Source organism: Neodiprion virginianus, chromosome 4 (genome assembly GCF_021901495.1).
Source record: "Neodiprion virginianus isolate iyNeoVirg1 chromosome 4, iyNeoVirg1.1, whole genome shotgun sequence".
In the NCBI taxonomy this organism is placed as follows: Eukaryota; Metazoa; Arthropoda; class Insecta; order Hymenoptera; family Diprionidae; genus Neodiprion; species Neodiprion virginianus.
In genome coordinates this window covers 19,825,321-19,845,274 of record NC_060880.1, presented here as the reverse complement: position 1 = coordinate 19,845,274, position 19,954 = coordinate 19,825,321, and the positions used below count along the sequence as shown (strand labels likewise).

Sequence of the window (19,954 nt, the reverse complement as noted above, 5' to 3'; positions counted from 1 at the left end):
CCCAGAAACTACGGAGCGCTTGTCCTGGAAGTCGAGTTTCATCAGGAAGCAGACCTGGAGCCCAGAAACTACGGAGCGCTTGTCCTGGAAGTCGAGTTTCATCAGGAAGCAGACCTGGAGCCCAGAAACTACGGAGCGCTTGTCCTGGAAGTCGAGTTTCATCAGGAAGCAGACCTGGAGCCCAGAAACTACGGAGCGCTTGTCCTGGAAGTCGAGTTTCATCAGGAAGCAGACCTGGAGCCCAGAAACTACGGAGCGCTTGTCCTGGAAGTCGAGTTTCATCAGGAAGCAGACCTGGAGCCCAGAAACTACGGAGCGCTTGTCCTGGAAGTCGAGTTGCACCAGGAAGCGAACCCGGAACGCACGATCAGGAGGTAGAGAACCCGGTACTCGAAATCTGCGGAGCGCGATTTTCGTACGTCCGCTCTACTACGCGGTTGTTTCCGGACTGAGGAATTCGGCTGGCAAATTTTCGTTTATATAGATTGACGACGTGAAGAGAAAAAAAATTTTGGGTAACGTCACTTTCTGAACATCCGAACATTCAAACTTTGGTTTCGAACCGTAATACCGTAATCATGGTGTATGATGATTTTTCCACGGACGGTTTACGCGTTAAGGTACCCACACCGAGCGAGGGTAATTGTCTGGGGCTTAAGCCATCGCCCTCGTCATCGTACGCTCGAAGTTTGGTTCTAATTCGATTATACGGCGAAAATTAGGCGAGCCCAAGAGCGTGGCAGTAACACGATTTGACGGGATCGTGCGGACGTGGGTGAAAGCGGAGATATACGTATAATACAAACCCACCTGCCGGACTGAATCAAGGGATTAGGCTCGACCGATCGGAGCAGTTTAGTTAATCGTGCGAAGGAATCGGGGAATCGGAGAAAAACTTATCGCTAAACTCGAACTGCAGCCGTGAATTGCGGAAGATTATACTCACTGAAACTGGCGCTGTGTGAGGCGCCGGAATTTCCGGCCCTGCGATGAAACTCCGGTTTGGACTCGGCGATGAACGCTGAGAGTCAAGACCTGATCGATGCCAGGGTGTCGAACCTGCGTTGTTGCTGCTGTTGCAGGTGCTGGAAAAACGAAATCACGTTTGGACTCCGATAAAAATAAAGCAATAGGAATTAACATTCGGACTATTCTCCTCGTTTTTTATACCGAGCTTTGTTCGAGGTTTCCAAAATTAAGACAAGTTTTTTCACATCGTTTACTTTCATCCCTTTGACTCACTTTATGGCGGAAACTAGCATGAATTTACCGATCTATCTCTTTAGGCTTTCATTTTTTTCCTTGTCCTACTCTAGTTTACTTCCCGCTCTTAATTAAATTTTCCAGTGTTGTAGCGATTGTACATGGACAAAAATCGGTATTTTTTATTCATTTTATTGAATGATGAAAGATGGTCGTATGTACGTTGAGTGTGCATCACATTATCACAAACGTGAGCTACGAAGCTCTCTGTAAAAATAGGAAAATAAAAAATACTGGGATTATGAAAGAAAACCTTTGATATCGATGGTTCGTTAGAAATTGCTTCGTAAATGTTCAAAATTTAGTAGATACGATGGCTTATTTTGTTCAATTGACTACTATCTACAAATTGAATTAAAAAAGTGTGCTTTTATCCAGTAGGCAATTCAATATTACCATTTATTGATCTTAGCCAACATTGTTACAATATTGTAACATTATTATTCAACGATTCCAGTGTGACAAAAAAAATTGTTGCAGGGAACTAGTCGGAAATAGTCTTTTGAACAAAATGAGCAATTGTATAGAGCAGAAATGAAACGATGCTATTGAATTTTTAATAGTTTCGTAGCAATTAGGAATGAAGAATCGATATCGAAGCATTTTTTTAATATTCGAGTATTGTTTGTCTTTTTTTTTACGCTCATGCAGATTTATGCAGCTTAGAAATCTAGTAATTCGATCAATACACAAAGTACGACCATGTACCGATGTATTAGAATTTAAAAAAGTATTGATTTCGGCCAACAAATCTCCTTCAAATCTTCTCTCTTCTAATTTACTACTCTACTTAATCTTGACCCCCATAGTCAACGCGCGATTAGAGAAGCGGGGAAGCGAGATCGTCCGATCGGTGATCGGCCCACGTCCCGGATGACATTCGATATTCGTGTGGCCCTTTCCGTCTCCGCAGGCAAAAGGAGTGCCGAGCTGTGTACAGTAATGGCGCGTGGTGCAGTATGGGAGAAACGCACACGGAGCTGGAGAACCAGTTCTGTCTCTTATGCCACCTAATACCTGCAGACGGTTATTACAGGTATAATGCGAAGGCGGTTGGTGCTGCAGGGCAAGGCGAGAAACATTGCACAGTGTAATAACGGTACCGGTACGCTTTTCTTATGGCATATATGCACGACACAATGTCCCTTGGTACTTTCGCCTCCGTCGATCGTCAACCTTCGCACCCTTATCTGCGGAACCTGCGAATATGATGTGCAGAGGATCTGCGCACATGACGAAATCCGCGCTCAACGATTTAGTTCACGAAAATCAAACGAATAGTTTACACATTTTTTCTGCATCTTTTGTGGCTGATTTTATTTTGCAAACGCTGTGCTTTCGCGTAAATTTATAATTTCTTATTTCTGGTGTACAGAGCAACTATTTTTTGCACGCTGGACGAATTGCGGTTCATGATTCTCCGAATGAGAATTTAGCAACGCCGTTTCCTGTAAAAATTACGCATCAAGAATTTGATCTCGTTTATAACTATTGCGGATAAGTTTTGGTATAAAATCGTTGTAAGGATTACAAAAAGTTTTCGAAGGTTCGTTGACGAGTTACGAAACTTTCGATATACACTGTGTACAAGTTCATTAGTACATCGATGAGGAGCTCTTGTTAAACTGCTTTGGAACAAGTTGATGATTCGGGTTACTCGTAAACGAGCTTTCGAAAGCTCATTAATCAAATTGTAATGACTAATTGCTGATACCAAAACTGATTAACATCTAATCTTTGTTCAAGAGATTTAGACGTAAGGGTGATCGATCCAAACGATTCGAATTAATTGCAAGAAATTTGGTCCAAGCAATGAAATCATAAATTTTAGTAGTTTAAAAAAATGGAGGATACGTGGACACTTGACCATTTGGAGTTTCGACCAATCGAAAATCAGTATCAAGATAAATTTTTACGAGTTGTGTGGTTGTACTACAGTATAGTCTTTATAAATATTTTCATTGATTGCCATGTTAACTATACCCAATTCCCGCGGGATACTAACTAATTGTACAAAACCTTCTTCCAATTCGAGAAATGTTTGAAGCCATTTTACTAGTACTGTTGCAGTAACCACGACAAAGGAAATATTTCTTCTCGTTACAGTCATCGCATTATGAACTTCCCCACTGTCAATCCGCAGTCACGTGTCGCGAATGCTTCAGGATCGGCCGCGACGCGTCAGGTACGATGATATCGGTGTTCGCCTCCTGTTCTCTGGTCGAACGAGAAACGATAAATTACGTCGCAATTCCGCGACTGACGTAACAGTATCGGCTCGAATTCGCGGTTCGCATTCGATCGCGTGGGACTGTCGCGAATTAATTACCTGAGAGTTGAGTCGTGTGGCAACGTGGGCGAAAAAGAACTGGCCTGCACTTCTTCCTCCAGGGTATCGATCTTCGGCCCTCCCGTCGAAGGCGGAAGGTGAGCGAGCGTCGACCGATGGAGGCTGGCGGTTTAAAAATTCGCGTGCGAATCGCGCGGCTCGATGAAAACCTGGTCGCGTCGCCCTGGCCGTTCGTTAGGCGAGAAATTGGCAAACTACGCGGATTCCTGACTGACGTCGTCGGCGTCTTGGTCTCTCTTTCCCGCACGCACACACCCGCGAATGTTGTTGCAGGAATTAGCACGCGCGTCATAGAACGCTAGTCACGTGACCGCTCTCGGCCAGGTCACGTGGGACACTCACCCACTCACTAGTCACTGTGAACAGCTCGAGGAAGTGGGGGTGGAGGTATTTCACCTGTATAGGTATACCAACACCTGTGCCTTACAGGCGAATACCTCCGCTCGGCGAGGTCCGAGCCGATTTCGATAACAGATCTATACGGGAGGGATGAAATGGTCGAAAAGAAATTGCTTGTATCGAGTGTGCACTGCATTTCTCTCGGGAGTGTATTGATATACCTTGGTCAAATATTTTTTCCGATTAAATTTACTCTTCAATGAACACCCATGATATGTATACCTGTACTCGTACCAATCATTGCAAAATATGTCCACACCAACATTGCATACTGTATAGAAAATGTGCTCTGGACTTCTATTGCTGTAACTTAATGTCGAATCTAACACCCTCTGATGTCAGCTTAGCAATACCTGATGTCAATCTAACGCTATCTAATGCTGAGCTACTAAATTAACCACACAAATTGTTCTGCCGTAGTCTATTTTGGTTAATTTTAAAATCACCATTTTGTTACAGCATACCTGTACCTCATCAACTCACTGTAAGGCGTATTTACACATCGATTTCTATGTTTTTCAAATGATCTGCGGATTTTAATTCCGTGATCGATCGCAGATGAAGGTACCCTATACATCAGTTATTTTAACGCTAGGTCAATGAGCTCTGCTAAAAGTAAATTGCGTTGATGGTTTGTGTGCGAACGTGTCATGTGCGATTTATACGCGTAGGCGGGTGTAAGATTGTTTGTCTTTCCTTATATTCTTGTACGTGCATAAAAAGAATTAAAACCGTTTAAACAACGTCGCACGTTGAAGACGTGGCAGCTGATTCAACGTGGACTGAGTAAATTGAAGTCCAACGGACTCCATCGCTGCCCGCATTACGTCATTTCTCATCATTTGCCGGGAAATGAATACATAGAGAGAAAAGTTTGCCGGTTACTGAATCGTTTCACAACGTCTGGGGTTCAAAGTCCAGCGCTTGCATTGCATCAAACTTTCAACAGCAATTTTTGCGGCTCTTCTCGCTATAACGTTTCGTACTGACCCATTTTCGACTCGTAATGTTAATGCATAGCGTTATGATAATGTAGAATTGTAGAAATACTGACAGCACAAAATTATCCAGTACAAGAAATAAAACTGTCAATGAACACACCAATTATTTTCTCTACATTTATTGCACAACCCTAATGATCATTAACGATTGTTCAAAGATGCGAATTTGCTTCATGTCTGTACATGGTTCAGTTTTTATTTCTTAATCTTGAAAGATAGTAAGTGAATCGAACATGTACCGGTTCGAGTTTGGACAAAAAAATCGAAGACCGAGAAATAAGGAGCATAACCAATTCGAGATGGTAACTGACGACGCAGGGAAGCAACAGAAGAAGCCCGTTCTAAAATACTAGATAAAAGTATGCTCACCTTTCGGCGACGTTGTGGGCGAGGAAGGACTTCGGCAGCGAGAGGGATCGCTGATGTTGATCAAGTGGCGATTTACCGGGGTTCGAGTCTTCGCGTTGGGCAGGCGCACTTCCGGGTCTGGTTATAACATTGTCACTCGAGTGTTCAGGGAGAGTAACAAAGGAGCCAATCATGGCGTCCTCCATGGGTGTGGAGGCTCCCGAGCTTTTCGCGTTCCTGGGGCTTTTGGTGACGGTTCTGTCGGAAGTGGTCACCCAGATATCGCTGCTGGACGAGGAAGTGGACGAGGTACCGGGCGGAGACGATTTACTCTGAAGAGTAGACTCCGCGTTCTTGTGGACAACAAACTCTCTGCACTCCGATGAGCCGTTGCTGGAGGCGGCCTGTAGCGCCGGTGAGCGCCTGGCGGCCTTGACCAAAAGGCTCTTCGGTGTCCTTTCGCGGTCCAGAAGCTTCGGCTGGACTTCGTCCCTGATCTCTCGGCGACTGGACCTCTTCTTGGTCTGCACCTCGCGCTCATCCATCTGTTCAAGTGACCCGGGCGATGAGGAGGCGCTGTTCCTGCCACTGGGGTCGACGGCCAGCCGGCTCCGAGAGGCCGGATAGCTCTGGGACATCTTCATGCTGCCGGGGAAGGAGCCGACAGTTTGTCCGGGTGAGTAGAGCTGGGAAGAATCGCGCTGCGAACAGTACGGCCAGAAGTTGCAGGTGCTGTTGTTGCACCTTAAGGACGACTGCTGCTGCTGGGTTTCCGGACTCACCCGGCACACTTCCGGGTGATGATGATCTTCCGGTGATATTTCACCAGATATCTGGCCACTGCCTCCTCGCTGCAGCGTTCGCGGTCGCTGGTTGTGCTTCACCGGCTTCGACGTTTGCTGCTGTTGCTGCTTCGAACTCGAGGGTACGAAGTACACCTCGTAGGAGCCGCTCGTTCCTCCTCCGCGTCTTTGATCACTCTCGTCCCGTCGATCACCGTACTGTCGGTTTGACATCACGCTTCTGGTCATTGGTCTGCTTCGCGTGCCGTACAGAAATTCGGTAACCACTTCAGCCTCCCGGAGAAGTTCGTCGTTCAGTGCACTGTCCGTCGATTGGGCCTTTCCTGTTAAATATTGCCAAAAGTGAAAGAGTTGTTTAGTAGGAGTCGATTTTGATTATTTGATACTAATAATCGACGCTGTTACTTTGAAGGAAAAAATCTGCAGGTACTATTCAATATACCTATCTGTGATTCAACAAACTGTGTGACAAAATACGTGAGGATTGTAGTTTTGTTCAACTAGGCTGATTGTATCTTGTCAATGGGCTTCGTGGTTAAGTTATTGGTAAAAAAACTGTTGGGAAGTATAATTCAATACCCTTATAAATTGCTGCATTTTTGCGTAAAATGATATATTCTACGTACAGTTGTATTCTGACAATTTGGGATAATCGTGAATACTTCCGATTCAAGAGGCAATTTTTGGAGCTGACTTGCAGATCACAATTATTGAAGATGGCCACGTCAAGTATGAAAAACACTATCACCATCAACTGATTATTGGTATTTAATAAAGAATATTTGCATGCGAATAAGTTAGTCGAAAACTTTTTATCGTATAATTAATATATCTGTAGACACTATCGAAGGCTCACCAAGTTATCGTACTACCTTAATATCATGATATTCCATCCAGTACGACAACTCGCTTAACAAAATTGAAGAACTCAATAATAACCATTACGTTCAAAGTTTGAAAAGAGTTACTCACGACTGGGCAGAACATGGCGTTTAGAGCGATCCTGAGACCGATGATCAGCATTAGCGATCTTGACAAGAAACCTGTGAGCTTCATTGGCCTCCCTAAAGTGATCCCGAGCAGGATGAGGAGTTGGCGGTGAAATGGCAGAGCCTGGCGATCTCCTTTCCGGTAACTGTAAGCTTCTCGAACGCCTAACGCGGGTCTGAAGTGAGTCGGGCGAGGAAGAAGCGTTGAGTCGCCTCGTCGCGGCGTTGTTGCCCTTTCGGAAAGGATTGGGAGTCGGAGACCTGCCCTGCCTGTCGGCGCTGCTGGATGAGGACGAAGAGGGCGATCCGAAGGTGAGCTGCTTCGCGGATTCCGTGGAACTTGGCGAACGGCGGGGAACCTGCCGGCCGCAGTGGTACTGCGAACCGCGTGCGGCTGTCCTTCCGGGCGGCGAAACCCTCTCGCCGTTTGTCCTTAGGGAGTCGGGCGAAGAATTGAGGGTCGCTGAGGCAGGTGAAACGGCGCTGAGGTTGATGGAGGAGCTGGGATTATCGTCCTCGTCTCCGTCCTCGTATCCCTCGATGGAGGAGTCGGTGTTCTCGGCGAGCCTGGGCATGGCGACGCCGCGGTTAACACAGCTGTCCAAGCTCCGAAAGCCCAAGGACGACGAGGAAGACGACGACGAGTCCTTGTACCGCTGAACGAACTGCGACCTCCGCGAGCCGCTCTGATCCTCCAGCGACTTGGCGGAGGCCAGGCGATGCTGCTGGTGGACTCGAGCCGCGTTCGACCGCGTCGGTGAAGCCGGCGGTGAGGGCGTCGGCGGGGGGCTGATTACGTCGCTGTCAACGATGGCGTTTGAGCGGGGAAGGAACGGTGGCTTCCCAAAGGCGTGCCGCGACCTCGATGACCGCTTCGTCGCCGCGTCCTGGAAGGCCGGAGGCGGGGATATTATCGGGGTTATCGAGGGCGGCGAGAAGGACTCGGGGATCTGGTGCGGCGGCGTCGTGGGACCCGGAGACTCGTACCCAGGACCCTGAAGTGCCAGGAAGTCTGGTCGCGGGGAGGCGAAGAGGTCCGGACAGTTCCCGGGCTCGCTGTTGCTGCAGTGGTAATCCGCTAGCTTGACCGTCGCTCGTCGCGGGAGCGGCAGCGTTCCAGTCCCCGGAACCGCCGTCTCGTAACTGGTCTTACGGTTCTCGTCCAGCGACCGCTGCTGCACTTGCACCCAACCCGACCGTCCCAGGTACACGCCGTCGACCTCGCGGTCGCACCAACGAACAGGCGACAACTCTCGGCTGCAATTTCCGCTCGCGAAAAGTTCGCCGGATGTCCCGCCACTGCCCGAAAGGAAGCTGTCCTCGCGTCGACGACCCCCGTTTCCGCCGCCTCCCGCGACGACGCTCGTTTCCGGAGCGCCACGCCCCCCCTTCAGCGACGACGATACTGCGCCTCGTGCGTACAAGCCCCGGGCCCCTGAGGTCCCCTTGCTGGGGGGCCTCACGCCCCCCGGCCCTTTACCACCCCCCGTCACTGGACTGCTGTACGTCGACGTCGTTGTCGGCGTGGATACCCGGGGATCCGGGCTGCCCCGCAGGTGCAGTACTGATATGTTTGGACCCCTGGAATTTTAAGTGTCGCAGAGTATTCTATGCGTCAAATAACTCGTGAGATGAATCGGGTTTGAAAGCTTCGTGGGGTGCTGTACGTAAGAATTTCGTTAACGATTTTGCGTCATTTCGTATGGAATTCAAAAAGTTACTCTTTAGAAGAAAAATAATTTCTTGCACTTATTGAGGGGCTATTCATTTACAAATCAAGCGACAAACGACTTTGAACGATTTCAAAGATATTTCAAACGGTTCCAAGCGGTTTCAAAATGATTCCAAGCTATTTCTAATACCTAATTTAATTGAGTTTCAAAATGATTTCAAAAGGTTTTAGAATAATTTCAGGGAGTTGCAAATGATTTTTAAGTAATTTCAAGCGGCTTTAATGATATTGAAAATGTTTTTAATTAATTCCCAATTGGTTGATTTGAAACGAAGTGATGCGATTTCATATCAAAAATGGTTTGCAATCTTGAGGGAAAAAAAGCTGCTTACGTTAAGTGTTTGAATTTCCGACGTAATTCAGGGATTTCCGCACTTGGAACTAGAAAAGATTCTATGTGCATCCAATTTGATCTATTTCCCGACTTTCTAAATATTTCGTGCATCGATTAATTATATAGCTTAACGTTGGTTTGATTTCACTACATCGAATCCGCTGCGTTGAAATACGTACATATCGCAACAAATTATTGATTGCACATAACGAGGTAGATAAGACACCTATACGCTTATCTTGTATTACAGCTTAGGTATGTCAATCGTTTTTTTTTTTTCAAAATACTTAGGTATTATTAGGTCAAAGTCAGCGTAGCCGATGTGTTGTTGCCTCCCACAGCCCATGAGTTATCTGATATATACATGTACCTGTAGATATATTATGATCGAGATCAGAGAACTGGAAGTAAAAGCAGTTGTTCTAACAATAAGGCGTAACGATCATAACCGCGTGGCGACGTTCGCCGGGAACCTTTTACTCCGACTGGATTACGGCGTCTCGCTATGATCCTGACATTTAACTGATGACGCATCTAAAAGGGGGGGAAGTAGCACTAAATTGCTTTAATACGGAAGAAATACCCCGATGAAAGCTATTACTTTTCAAATTTATTCAGTGCCGAGCATAATGAAGTGATAAACGGTTACAGTTATTCTTCACTTCAAAACAACAGTTAAAAACCGATATAATTGTAATTTCTGAAGTTCGAACCTTAATTATTCATAGAAATGATTTCGAAAAAAGAAAAACAACTTTTAAATAAAATACATGAACTTCTCCAGAAACTGCTAATGGCAACTTGACTGGCAATGATTCTGTATTCCGTAAGGTTAATTACAACACCGGTACCCTCGAAGCGGCGGCGTGTGGCTTGCAGAAATCCGGATAAGGAAAATAGAATGGATTAAAATATCTGTTACACTATCTCTCCGAAGGATCTTGACATTAATAAAAACAACAAAAAGGTTTCAACGACCACTGCACAAGCGTTGTATCCTTAGAAGCATTGATATCCCACCGACATCGGTGGGGATAATTATTTCACGAATAATTGGGGTACCAAAAATTTCAGAGCCGAAGACCCTGGCAAGGTCGTCATAGGTGGGGATCGACGACACGGCTAACCAACTCCAAATATAGTTGTGGCCTGGCCGAAGGCGGCCGCCTTCATTCCTGCGCTTAAGGCGGCCACGCAACTGACGCGACGCTTCGGTCATCCGATCTGATCGATGATCCAAGAGAAAAATCGGTACGAAACAGTGAAATAAATAATAATGTTTTTCAGGAATTTTAGAGCCTTATGCAAGCTTGACGGAAACACCTTGGATTCGAATTGGGAAGAAATTTATTGGGATGGAGAAGAGAATGTTTGATTCAACACCCTGAAGATGATCGTAAAATAGATAATTTACCTCCTCGATGACATTTTTTAAATATTCCAGAAACAGAAGGGCTATAAAACTGACAAGCAGTAGGCTGCAAGCATCAATCCATGATTCCGGGGCCGGAATGATGCACGGCCCATTTCTTTCACAATAACATTATCCAGCACAAAGCATTCCTCGCCGATAATTTCATCGAATTTCCTTTCACACGGAATCACTGCACTCGAGATTGAACCCCGAGAAAAAAAACCGTTTTTTTCAACGGAAACAAAAATGATGCGAATCTTGATCGGTCACGTTTACCTGTCCGAGGAACGCGGTGCGGTTGCTGGAGCCGAGTGTTCGGCGGGGTCCACGGAGGGACTGAGACGCCGAGAGGCCTTAGCAGGCCCACCACTCTCCCCCCGACCCACGCCCTCGAGATCCGAAGATAGCTGCCAAGCCGGCTGAGCCGCCTGGTTCTGGAGCCACCGCCGGTCCCCGTTGGGTCCTCGAGGTGGATTTGAGGCGCCGGAGGTCGGAGGCTGCCTGGCGCTTCCGGCGTTCCCGGCGTCATCGAGGGATGAACTCTGGAACCGGGAATATCGGGAATATTAAGGATGAATTGGACTCACCATCGACGTCAGAAGTCAGGATGGGAGAAAATTGGAAATGAAAATGTCAAGTTGTCTTTCATATTTGGTAGCAAAAAATGCATTACCTTGACAGGGCCTTATTTCATTTCAAAGGAGATGTTTCACCACATTTTTCGCAGTGCATTGACTCAATATGTCAAAACTAAAGCCTGGAACAACTGTGTTGTCTGTACTTTTATGTTATCGAAATTAAACCGAAACAATTCACCGAAAGCCCAGTTCTTCGTGTCATATAACTTATCCATGTTCGATCCAAACGTGAATGAATCTGAAAACCTTTTCTCTAATCGTTGATATCTTAGTTTGAGCTATTCGAATTGGTTGAGATTCATTTGTATTGCATAGAATCTCTTACTGATGAACCCTCAACTTCAAGGTGAATTTGAACACCCAATTCATGGATAATGCTAAATTTGCATAAGAAAAAAGTTTAGGGTACGTATTCACCTTGAAATTGAGGTTTTTTACCTTAAGGAATGGATGTCGTTTGATTCACGTTCACAGTCTTCGATGCAAATAACGCTGTTCGTAAATATAATCCCGAAAAGAGGTGTCTGGCTCTTTTGAGACTTACGTGGTTCACGTGGTTCTTGCGAGTGGTCAGATTCGAGTCCTGCGAGGACCCACGGGCGTAATGACGTACAAAAACCTCCGCCAGTCGTGACATGCCCGAAGAAGATTGGCCCCCCTTTGGCTTGGAGGGTGGAGAGCCGCCCGGGACCAAATTCGGGTTGCTATTCTTCCGCTCGGGGAAAACCAGGTGCTCTATGTTTGACGTGTAGCCTGGATCGCTCCTGACGATGTCCTGCAGCGTGACTCTGCCTCCTCCGCCGCCATTGCTGAAAGGGTGGATAGATCCGGTTACGGGCGACTGATCTCCGCAACTTCCTGCCGGCCAACTTCTCGCTTTTACTCCTCTCTCCGGCACTGATCGCTCTCCAACGCTTGTCCTTACCGATCTCTAAGCTGTTCTCCGATCGCGGCAGTAAGCTATGATCAAGTACTCGAGATAGACACAATGATTAGCCAACCTGGGACTCGAACCCTGGACGCCTCGCTGACCGCGACGCTTTCCGTTCCCGCGGCCTGGTCTGATGTTCGTCACCTCCACCAGCTGCATCAGGCGACTCCGATGCTGACGCAGGGCCGGGTCTTCTCGACGATTCATTTTACTCATCAAGATCGACGATATCTGATCAGTACCGCTTTCTGGAAAACCCAGGGGATCTTATGAAACTCGGAACATCAGTTCCAAGCTTTTTGGAGTCAGTCACAACATTGCAAAACCAGTTCCAGATCAAGTCTGTACAAAAATGATCTTCAACAATGTTAAAATAATCGAGGACCGGTATTTTTTTATTGTAATGGGATTCCCTTTGTGCGTACGGAAATTCGTATTTTTAGTAGTCTATTGCTCGAAGTTGACAGTATCCAACCGTGTTTGGTGTAGAAATCAACGTTTTTCGGTAACGACGGAAGCTTTCTCATTATTGTTCTCTCTCCGTTAACACCAAACAACGGTAAATTCGAGCCCAACCACGGTGGACCTCCGCATTCTAAAAGTCCGGAAAGTGATAACTGTGACGAGGAGTGACAGCTTGCTTTGATACGCGGTACGAAAATAGTGATGAAAAACTATAAATATGTGTATAGTTATACGTACCCGGTGGAGTTTGAAGTATTATAAGCTGCCGCTCGCATCGAGGCGCGTGTAGATTCCGTGAATTCCGGTATCTGTGATGGCAACAACGACCCAGAAGCGAGCAAGTGGTCAATGATGGAGGGTACGGTTTTAGTGCTGCAGGGGTAGAGACGGCACCTGACCAAATACTTTATCACCGTGCCACACTGGCAGTTCGCCATGTTACCCCGACAGCTCCACCATCTCTGTGCCATTTTAAAAGTAACGTTCAAGACCTGGACGATCTGGTGCATCGAGCCATGTGCGATACACTGAAATAAGATGATGTGGGTTCGAAGTTAACATTATTTTTTTGCAGGTTCAGTGAGTGGTTGAATCGACGATGGTCAATTTTCAGTGCACAGAAATCTGGTAATTGACGATTGGCTTTTTCTTCCAACGAGTTTAACGAAAGGTCGTCGTTGCTCATACATTCAGGTGACCTGCAAATACGCCAGACGCGAACCTTTCCAATGCCTGAAATATCGAACCTAGTTTGATACTGAACTCCCCGTAGTACCAGGGCTAAGAATACAGTCAAAGTGGAACTTATCGACTTTCGATAACCCGCTAGACGGAAATACATCCATTACTTGCCTGTCCCAGTTGCCGAAACACATTTTTTTTTGCTGCTCATCCGCTCCTCTACTCGGTTACAATCGTAAAAACAATACAACCCGGTGTTGGATTCACCGTTATTCGGAGGTATGAGATATTTAATGATGGATGGAGTCAACCGCCATTCGATTTTGAACCTCGGCTGTGTCATTACAAACAGTATCAAATTTATCCGAATTAATGAAATTCGACTCACTGATCAAATTGATGGAGAACGAAAAGAGACCTGGTTCTTCGATGTCAAGGGTTCAAAAGTACAAACAGGTATTCGAGCGTGAAATGCCTGTTGACCTCCCTTTCAACATGTGGGAGGATATTAGGGTAGCCAAGGCAGAAGGGTTCTAGTTACGATGTACGGGGAGTAGCCGATAAACCACCCGACGTATAGACCGACATATAATATCCAAGACCCCGGAAGTGAAGGAGCTAGGTGTCCGTCCCTGGCTGCTGTAGCCTCGTTGACCATGCTAAGATGACGAATGGTGTTTGGCGCTCGATTACCCTTCCCGCAGGGTCTTTTGCATCGTGCGGTTTCGCCGGAGGCCCTCGGAGGTCACCCCAAGTTTCATGCCTTTTTTCTCTCCCCCGAGTTCCACCTTTGAGGACATTTTTGCATTCAGCGCCGTCGGTGTACAACCACCCCTTTCTCCCTCCCTCCCCCGCTTCGTCATTCCATTCAAATTTTTCTTTATTCTTTACTCCCCCTTCCCCGCAGCGTTACCTCTTTGTAATTTTTATCTTCTATTTTTGTTCACCCTGCATTCATCGGCTTCTTCCCCCAGCTCCATTGGTGAACAGTGAGCACTCTGTATAGCCGATAATAATTCATGACCCGATCTCCGCGACCCGGCTTCTCGACAGGGTTAGATCACAACGCGTTGCGTTCTGCGCAGACAAAGCGCGCTGTGTGTAACCGTGCAATATCCATACCCACCTGAAGGCAGCGGAGCTCGTGTCCCCGTCCGGCGAATTCTGATATTTCGATACGCGTCTGCTCCCGTCGACGTGGTGGTGGAGTGATAATAATGATAATGGTAATGATAACGCTCCGCGAACCTCGTGAGATGACCAGAAGTACTGTCGAGTACCTTTCCCAATGGAAAGGTCAAGTTAAAAAGCTCTGTATTCACCGCGTTCACAAAGCTCCTCTCACCCTGCAGAACTCGACAGTGCTTTAAATGTAAGTGATTCGAGTGGCAGCTGGGGTGCCGAGTACCTTTCTCAGTCTTAACTGGACCCTTTGCGGATTGTTACACCGGTGATGTTTCTTAGCGGTAACTAGAGCTGCCCACTTAGGCTGACTTGAAAAGTTGTAAAATTCAACGGCCTATGTTCGAAAACAATTTTTTTCCCATTATTCTTGATATGAAATGGCAGATTGCTCTGCAATTTTAATATAAACGATACGAGGGATTAATTATATTTCGAAAACTTGCAAGTTATGCAGAGGCATGTTCATCGTGCGTGCCAAGTCTGACCAAGCACCAATCTTTCCCACTCGTTAAGTAATCAGTAGATTTTGCAACCTCAATCCTAATGGCTCTCAGACTTTGATCGATGACGCGATCATGACGAGCCATTCCTGCCAACGTCAAGTTTTGACCGAAATGTGACCTAGCGATTTTTTAACCCTGGAAATGATTTGAGAGCAAAGATAAAAATTGAAGCGAGTAAACGGCGGCCATGTCGATAATGTTAACGCCATTTTGAAGCGTACGTCAAATGTTGTATTTTCTCGCCCCCAAATTTTTCTAGGTTTTGCTACTTTAGAAATGCGCCAATTAATGTCGAAAGGTGTTATGTTACGCGACTTGTGCAATTTTTCATTGGCTGAAAAGCGCTGGATTTGATATAATTGCAAAAAAGGGAAAGCTAAATTTTTTTCCAGCCTTGTACGCAGATCGTTTGATATACTCCGCAATGCGGCCTCCGTGGATCGCATTTATGGACGTTCGAAGGTCCCCTCAAACTTCCTTTCATTCATTTCCTTTAGCGTCGCCACAGTGCTCAAGTGCTCTCTCGCACCTAGGTACATAAAACACGTCGGATTAAGAGCGGCCTACTTCCCGCCGTCCCCCGTACTCGACTAATTCCCTAACCTTAGGCGTATATCCAAGATTAAGTATACGTTTTTTTCTAAACCGGGTATAAAAGAGGAAAAACCGCGCGAAGCGAAGACCACGTATTTAAATATCCGTAGGATTTACGTTTACCCGGAGGAGGTATACATATATCTTCTCTCGTTCCTCTCCAACTTCCGTCAACAACTGCCGGGTATCCAGTCTTCCTCTTGCTAAGACTTCCTCGTGTTTTCTTTTTTCTTTCAGTTTTTCTTTTTTATTTATTACTTCTTCGTTCTCAATACTTCATACCCATCGCATATATGTACAGGTGAAAACGTAATCTTGCAACTGTGTTGTTCCTGCGGTTCAATGAAACGCAAACACGAAGGGAAATGAAAAACACACTGGCGAAAAAAACAGCATGGAAGTAAAAGTTAGCGCGTCGAAGCAGCGTTAGGGTTATGGATTTGTTAGGGAATTTTGCTCGCAGTTTTGTGTATACGTACGTATATACGTGCGTCTATAGAAAGAGCGTAAGTACCAGTGTACATATTACATCTGCGTACAGTTAGAGAGTATATGCTTGTGTAGAGCCGAGTAGCACGACAAATCTCGTTAAACGGCGTAGCCCCCGGGCCGAATTAAAAATCAGGGAAGGGTTCAAGCAGGCGTGAGACCGATTAAAGGTAGATGAATACGTTGAAAAATCTTTTTTTCCTCCCTTCTCGTTTCCTGTCCCTGTTCCTCTTTTTCTTGTTACCGTCTCACACCAAAGGGATAATTTATTTTCTTATACCATACACGACAATTTTCCGGACTGAGAGTCACAGACGACAAAAACGGAACAAAAAAAGAATAAGAGAAACGAAATTAAACCAAGCACCAAGTGGCAATCGAATGAAATTTCAGGTGGGTTTGCAAGATTCAATGGAAAGCGCAATAGAAAGAGAAACTGAGAGAGAGCGAGAAAGAGAGAGGTGAGAGAAAAGCAGACAGCGAGAAGGAAATGCACAGATATCTTACCTCAGTGGTCTGATTCTGCTTCTCCCACACTTCCATCGGTCCTGGAAACCTGACCACGTTCATCACTTTAACGACCCTACATTTGGGCAGAGTGATGACAGGAATTTGTTCAAGAAATTTATCTTCTATTTTCTATCATTCCCTTTTTTTTACACTGTAAAATCGTTTTCATTGTACTCCGCGTCCCACAAATTCGTCGAAATAATTCGATCAAACATATTCATTATTCATGCTTAAAACTTTTCAAATTTCAATTCACTGTCCAACCATTTCTCATCTAACAACTGATTCCTCGATCTCGTATTCATTTATTGCACTGCATTTGTGACGATGTAAACCACCATAATTAAAATTAGCTGCACTCTATAGGGCCTGTTGACGAGATGAAAAATTTACTTCTGCGCGGCACGATGTACACGCGATGAACTAAGATCTGAAAATGTGTCGTAGGTTCGATGAATAATTCATATCGCGACTGCAAGACGGTTGGACACGCGGTTTAAAGAAAATAAAATTCCGTATGTGTGAGTCGCAACCAACGGCTACGCGATTATCCGTGGATCAGCATAATTCGCCAGACCAAATTCTGATCTCTTCGCCGTTGTCGGCACCACCGCGCACTTGGGCAATTCCGTCTCCTCGACTCGACGACTCTACTATTATCCGGCACGTTCCATTAAATTACCCACTGTACACCGTGCGCACAGTTGTGTATGCAAAGTCGCATATACACAGGCGCAGAGCGCCTGCACGCAGTGAAATGCGTAGTCACATTTGCAGCGCGTTGCGCAAACTTTCAGGAGTAGCAGAAAAAATACGCTCTCGAGTACGATCCTCGGAAAACAGTCCGCTCAATGGATTATTACCAGCTTCCGGCACCGTTCAAAATGCGCACAAGGCCTGTCATAGGGCATCAAATACGTCATATTAACTACCGAATCCACAGCCGAGATCGATTGTGTTGTTTCCCTTTTCCGAAGACATTCACGCGTGGTCAACGTTCGCTTAGCGCATCGCTGGTTTGGGGTGACGGGAAAATATGATAATGAAGAATTGCGCGCGTAGCCGAAATTCGAAATGCCCGCCTCTGGGCCGAACGGGGACGTGAAACGCGGTGTGCTTCGGGCGCCGGTTCGATGGTGACTGTTTCACCCGCGACCCGCAGCCGCGGCTTGGGCCGTACAGTCTTGGTTTCTCCGTATCGATTTTTCCGCGCAGCCTCACCGGCTGCTGGACCACTGCACGAGAGAACCGCGCGTCTTCCGTCTACGCTACGCGACGCGACGGTGTCTACGGCCAGGAAAAATACACGGACCCTTTTTGCTTCTTCCGTTTTCCTCCCCTCCCCACCTCCCTTTCTCTCCCTCTCTCACGTTTCTACCTCCGGGCTTGTAATCCGCTTCCTTCTTCCTCTGCTCCTCAGGAAATAATATGTCTCAGCTTGGAACGCCGGTCCTGGTTTCGTGCTTGATGACAAGGGTGCTCCGGCCCGCGTACAACCATCCACTCACTGCTTCCAGGGTCATCCGACAAGAGTAACACACTATAACAAATTTTCCGAACGTGGCCCCAATATTTTTCCACAAAATTTATACCGCTCCCTTGTTTTGATTCACTCGCCTCGCCTCGCCTCGCCTCGCCTCACGTACTTCCAGGACACTGAAACATGTTATACACGTACTATATAGTTACATATTTTCAACAGGAAAACAACAACAAGATAATCAGGATTACAGAAAAACTATTATTCTAAGCGTGGCACACCAATTTTCTAGACAAGTGTTCATTTATAACGTGATATCAGAGTATAGATTTGGTCATTTTGACATTTCCCATTTGCGCATACTCAACCGAACAATCAGTACCGTTCCTCGTTAATATTTTTTTTTTGGTCGAAAAAGTCAGATGCTTTTCAGAAAGTTCTGGAAGGTCAAAGTATTTGTCAACTGCCGTAATTTTGATCCTTGCGACATGGACGAGAAATTGATAATATACTACGATATTATCGAGAAGAATTGTGTGCCACATATATTTACAAAAGGTCCTGAGGGCCTCTCAAATACGGGTTTAGCCTCTTTAAGAGGTTTTTTTATAAACAGTATCGATGTCGCGAAAGAACTTGTTGAGGAAATCAGTTACACAGAATAACCTTTTAAAAAGTTGGAGAAATGGTATAACATTAATATTGCAAGTATCGATGCTTGTAAAATGAGTTACCTTCGGTAGAGCGCATTTGCAATCCGATTTGTCTCTTCTCGGTATAACACCGTCATTATTATTGTTGTTGTCATATAGCAATATCGGTTCTCGTTAATCCTTATCTGGATTCGTATAGAGCGTATAGCTCAGCTTTTCCGATGTCGATATGTGATTTGTTGCAGTTCTTTTTTTTCGACGGGAAAATCCTCTGCGATAAATGTCGTTTTAATTACTTTTATTTTAAGCACTGAAGAGAGTTGGCGGGGGCGGGGAAGGGGGGGGGGCGTATTGGCATAATGACGGGTACGCATATAGCGTGCAATAGGAACTATCTGCAATGAACTGTCGATGTAGTCACGTACCTATTTAGTGATACCGGAAGTTATTGTCTTTCGGAGAAAACAGATATTGGCAAAATATGCACTTCAAGCTGTCATGCTGGTCATCCTGCGCGTCACGTATCGACGCTTTTCCATAATTAAAATCGCACTCACAATCGGATAGTTTCTATTGTTTCGTTGGTCGAATTACAACAATGAATAAAAACTGAAGCTAACGTTTCTCTCATGTATTTCTGCATATAATTTCAAGTTGTGCAAAGATAATCATTAATGTCTTTATGCTTATCTTTTCCGATATTGAACTGCGTTTTCAATTTGATGAGGCTTCAGTTGATTAAATATTAAGAATTAGGCCAATGTCGGTGAAAAAGCAATTGGTGATAATACATCAGTCATCTGAAAGCAATAGGTACTATTACTCGATGTATTTACTTTCAATTCCACAAATTATATATTTGATCATTCACAGTGAAAAAATTTATCCACCGTTTGCTTTGCAGCCTTGAGGATAAGTACTTGATCGCAGAAATCATTTATTCTATTTATTTAGTCAAGTATCTGATCTCATGCCGACCGAGATAGTCCTCCATGTCTATGACGCGCGTTAAAATCTTTAACGAAGAATGGCAATTTGGCCTACTACCTACCGTAAGTAATCTACGTGGGCCCGTCATATCACTTCGATTACAAAGATGTGATGAAAGTATTATAAGTGGTTTGAGTCTAATTGGGTCGCACTAGTTTGTAGTGCATCCGTAAGTAAGGCTACCTGATCATGCGTGTCAACC

General features: G+C 45.6%; 1 protein-coding gene across 4 annotated transcripts in view; it reads right to left on the bottom strand.

Annotated features, from left to right (window-relative positions):
* Nucleotides 1–17,751, bottom strand: part of LOC124303894 (uncharacterized) — a 33,922-nt gene extending 16,171 nt beyond the window's left edge. For 2 of the 4 annotated variants that reach the window (XM_046761713.1, XM_046761714.1), the window contains exons 1-8: nt 16,627–17,751; nt 12,905–13,194; nt 12,273–12,450; nt 11,816–12,080; nt 10,910–11,175; nt 7,137–8,734; nt 5,383–6,487; nt 947–1,085 (exon numbers count right to left, since the gene is read on the bottom strand). In XM_046761713.1, the coding sequence (XP_046617669.1) occupies nt 947–1,085; nt 5,383–6,487; nt 7,137–8,734; nt 10,910–11,175; nt 11,816–12,080; nt 12,273–12,418 (3,519 nt within the window). In that variant the 5' untranslated portion in view covers nt 12,419–12,450; nt 12,905–13,194; nt 16,627–17,751. The other 2 variants (XM_046761715.1, XM_046761716.1) reach the window with 2 other exon arrangements.
* Between the last annotated feature and the right edge of the window lie 2,203 nt (nt 17,752–19,954).